The sequence below is a fragment of the Pieris brassicae genome, chromosome 7 (assembly GCF_905147105.1).
Source record: "Pieris brassicae chromosome 7, ilPieBrab1.1, whole genome shotgun sequence".
NCBI classification, from domain to species: domain Eukaryota; kingdom Metazoa; phylum Arthropoda; class Insecta; order Lepidoptera; family Pieridae; genus Pieris; species Pieris brassicae.
In genome coordinates, this window is record NC_059671.1 from 15,601,816 (window position 1) to 15,605,916 (window position 4,101).

General features: G+C 34.8%; 1 protein-coding gene across 1 annotated transcript; it reads right to left on the bottom strand.

Annotated features, from left to right (window-relative positions):
• Positions 1 to 300: 300 nt before the first annotated feature.
• LOC123712416 lies at positions 301 to 1,332 on the bottom strand. Its single transcript, XM_045665497.1, has 4 exons — positions 1,053 to 1,332; positions 787 to 979; positions 499 to 718; positions 301 to 410 (listed from the first exon to the last, which is right to left on the bottom strand). Exons 1-4 carry the CDS (start codon positions 1,317 to 1,319, stop codon positions 308 to 310), a joined length of 783 nt encoding a protein of 260 aa, XP_045521453.1. The 5' UTR covers positions 1,320 to 1,332; the 3' UTR covers positions 301 to 307.
• Between the last annotated feature and the right edge of the window lie 2,769 nt (positions 1,333 to 4,101).

Below are 4,101 nucleotides of genomic sequence, written 5' to 3' on the forward strand. Positions count from 1 at the left end.
AGAATGTATTAAGTTTACTTAAATTTACTATAATTAGAAGGACCTTTTCTTACTTTATGAAATAGACATAATAAAACCACCGATACAGTTTCCCTTTTATTTGGTCTTACATTTATTTATAAATTATTTTACATTAAATTGACCTAAACCGTAGTCACAAATAAATAAATTAGAATAAATTACTTATACTGACGTAGACTTGGACCACGGAATAAATTACTGCCCAGGATCAGAGTATCATGGACGTTACTTTGGTTTGAAGATTTTGTATGGTCTAAAGATAAGATTGAGCGATGTAGTGCGGAGCTCAAATTGACTGCTCTTCGGGATTCGTTGGGATCTTGTCAGCGTAGAACCGGTAAGGATCATTCTCGCTAATGCGTGCCGGCCTCACCACATAAAGATTTCGCCTTCGAATTAAAGACTAGAATTAAAAACATGAGATATTAATTCAAAGAATAACGTTTCCCTAATGTTCATATGGCAGATTTAAATTACCTATGATGTCCATCGGCGTGAACTTGGAAAGTCGTTTCTCCAGTTGCTCCATCGTGACTGAAGAGTTTCTTTAGCGCGATTATACCAGCGATCGTTAATGCCACCTTACTGGCGATTAGTGCTTTGCCAGCGATGGCGGCCAAGGTCTTCAGAGCCATACCTCCTACTATGCTCACGGTTGTGAAAATACCGAGCAACAGGTAGGGCAGGACCTTTTTTCCTGTAAAAAGTAAATTTATTAGCAATCTTGAAATCGACGTAAAATCTAAAATCTTTCTTAACACCTACCTCTACCTCTGCCTTCAGACATCAAATCCATAGAGACAGTGTGAGTATTTAAGAGTTGCTCGAACTTTGCTCGTAGCTTGGTATCAAGTTTTTCTTCAGAAGTCATCCCAGGAAAGAAGCGAGGCTCAGCCACAGCGCTCGGGGCATCAGCCTGTTTCACCAACGTCAAACCGTCAGCAAGCTGAACGCTTTCCTGTTCGACACAGTAATAAAATGAGTAAAATGAACAAAAGTTTTCTCACAAATCACGTATTCACTGTTATCACCTGTTCCACGGCTCTCGTCAGAGCATTAAGCGCTTTGCCCTTTAAACATGAAGTTATGTGTTTTTGCGCACTGCAATCGTCATATACTTTTTGTAATACTGCGAACTCAGCCGAGGGCCACCAGGACGTTTCGTCTGCTCTGCCACTGTCGATTTCATTCTGTGCGAAATCGTCATCCATCCGAGATCTCCTAGGTCCATGAACGTGTGCGGAGACGACGATAACACAGATGCCTAACGTTAAGGGTATCCGAAGAAACGAACACATTTTTCTTGTCACACACTACACTAATCTTGAAAAAATGGGTGAATGAGGGTGGCCTAATAACGACTGACGGGCAAGACACCGGCAGCGACTTTATAACGGCGGGCAGCACGTCGACGAGCATCACCGAACATCCGCTATTCCGCACCAGTTCTCCTGCACGCATGCTTACGTAATTGAACTTGAAAACGATTGAGAACAATTTTCCAAGAGAATTTCTCCGATAAAATGTACTGCAAAAAGCAACACATATGCATTGGCTGCGCAAGTGTTTAAACAAGTTTCAATTTTGCGGTCTAAATTAATAAATCATCGCTTATCAAAATCTATAAAAAAAATAACATAATTATATGTTATATGTAGTTTTACATATTTTTATATGGCTGCGTTTAATCCCTGAGCATGTCACAAATGCAATCGTGGTTCTTTATGTAAAAAAAGTGTTAAAACAGTTTTTTTTAAACTAAACATCTCCAACGATAGTAATTGAAATCAATTGAAAAACTTGATGGCTCCGAACATATTATGAATTATAATATATACAAACAAAACAGCAGAATTAACGTATACTTTCGAGTGAAATTGGTTAAAGACTTAATATACTACAAAAAATAAACATTTGAAAACTACAACTACAGTAATTCCTAAAAAATAAGAAGATAACCAAAATTGCATATAAAGATTGTTAAGTCACTAGTACACACAAGTAAGTTCACGCTTATAAGGTTTGGATCATTCTAATAAACGCTGAGTACTCATTGTGAAACTAAACGTAACTTAAAACAGCTGTAGAATTTTAAAAAAGCTGTGCTTGGTTTTTAGCTTCTGTTGTCAATTGGTGGTAGATGTAATCCCATGATATACCGATGACCAAGGAGGTGACACATTTGACACAATGAAACAACGATGTAGTAATATGTCAATCGAGAGTTAGATTGCTACTTAGGTCCTATTTTTATATTATACAAATTATATCCAAGTTGTAGTTGCTTCGAGTAGTCGTTTATTTCATAAAGAGCTCATTTTATTTCTGTTCTTATTTTTTTTTAAGCTGGGACGCGTACGTATGTAGTGGACTAAGTCGCTGTGAAGTACGACGCAAAAGCAATACTTTATTGTTTCCTTAAGTGTCGTACCTCGCAAATTAAATAGCGCAGACACATTTCGGCGTCTCATTGGTCATTTACTAGTAGGTTGAACACGTAATCATCCTTATCTGCCTACTAACCCGAGTATTTGGCCTAGACCAAACTCAGAACCGCCTTGAATGTTTACCACTATCCTTAGGAAGTACAAGGATAAGCGATACATATTTAGTTATATTTACGTTTGAATTATGGGTATAAAAACTAAAAGCAATTATTATATTTATTAATTATCAAGAAGATAGAGATTTTTATACTCTTTAGAATTAACACATCATAACAGTGTTACGTCGTTAGGCTTATAATGAAACACAAGATTTATTTGTACTTCTTGATTGCCAAGTGAAAATGCATACTTGGCTATTTATATTTGGTTTCGGTAAAAGCATTGTGCGGAACTCAAATATTCGGCAATATTAGCTAAAGCATGATAAGCTTGCGTGCTTATATCATTATCAGTCACTTCTTTGCTCGTGATTACCTATTTACTACATAAGTATATTGAAATAAGGAAATAACGCATATTATGTGTTTACGATTAAAGGAAAGTACTTTTACTCAACCGTGTCGTTGAAATTAAAATTAACAAGCGCAATAATTATTAAAATTACTATATCTATTCATTATTTTACTGTTATCTTTGTAATTATTTTGACAGTTAACTCTGCAACAAGAAAGTAGTTACACGCATAATCTCGTGTACTTAAATAATTGAAACATATTACTTATTCTTGACGAAATAAATAGGATTATGGTTTTTAAGATTTTTTATAATATAGGAATTTTACTGCTTACTGCCTGCAGCACAATTACATTTTTTGAACAATACGGTTACTGTTCACAATATATTAAACTTATCATATCGATTTGGCGAAAGACTTTCAAATATCATTAGATCCTTTTAGGAATATAGGCTGGAGCTTTAAATAGATTTTCTTGGAACATTTCCTTTCCTAGAGAATTCTATATAACTAGATTTAACACTAGATAGTAAATACACATAAAAATCATGTGCTAGGTTTGCCAAGTAGCGTTTTTATGACATCTGTTGGATATTGAGTGTACTAAATATAAACTATTCAGTATTTCACTTATATACCCGCCGCGCTTTGATAGACACCTTAAAGAAAGGAAACTCGAATGTTAATTCATTATACACCTAGGTGGCGCTAAATTAGATAATTTAAAAGAGCTCTATTTTTTACACTCTGAAGTCTGATGAGTGAATACTTGATAATGTATTGTGTAGGCTGTTTCGTGTGGATTGTTAAGCATTCATTCATAGAGGGCAAACAACAAGAAGATGTCCTAGAACCAACGTTAACTACCCCTAAATACCGACTAGTGTCCCCTTAAATTTGTATTGTACAATCGATTTGAGAGCTAATTTCAAATATGAATTAAAAATACATTCTAGTAGTATGAAATAGGTGTTGACGTTATGCGGGTACATTTTACACGTTTACATATATTAATTAGTAACCTACTAATATGTATTAATCATTTTATTTCTTAAAGTTTAGTTTTTCTTAAATTTTCTTGGTATATATTTTTTACTTTCCTCATTTTCTTGTACTTATCCGTTGGAGTTTTAGTTATGGCCACGCCAAGATTTACGTTTGGTTTAGTTTGTTTTGGAT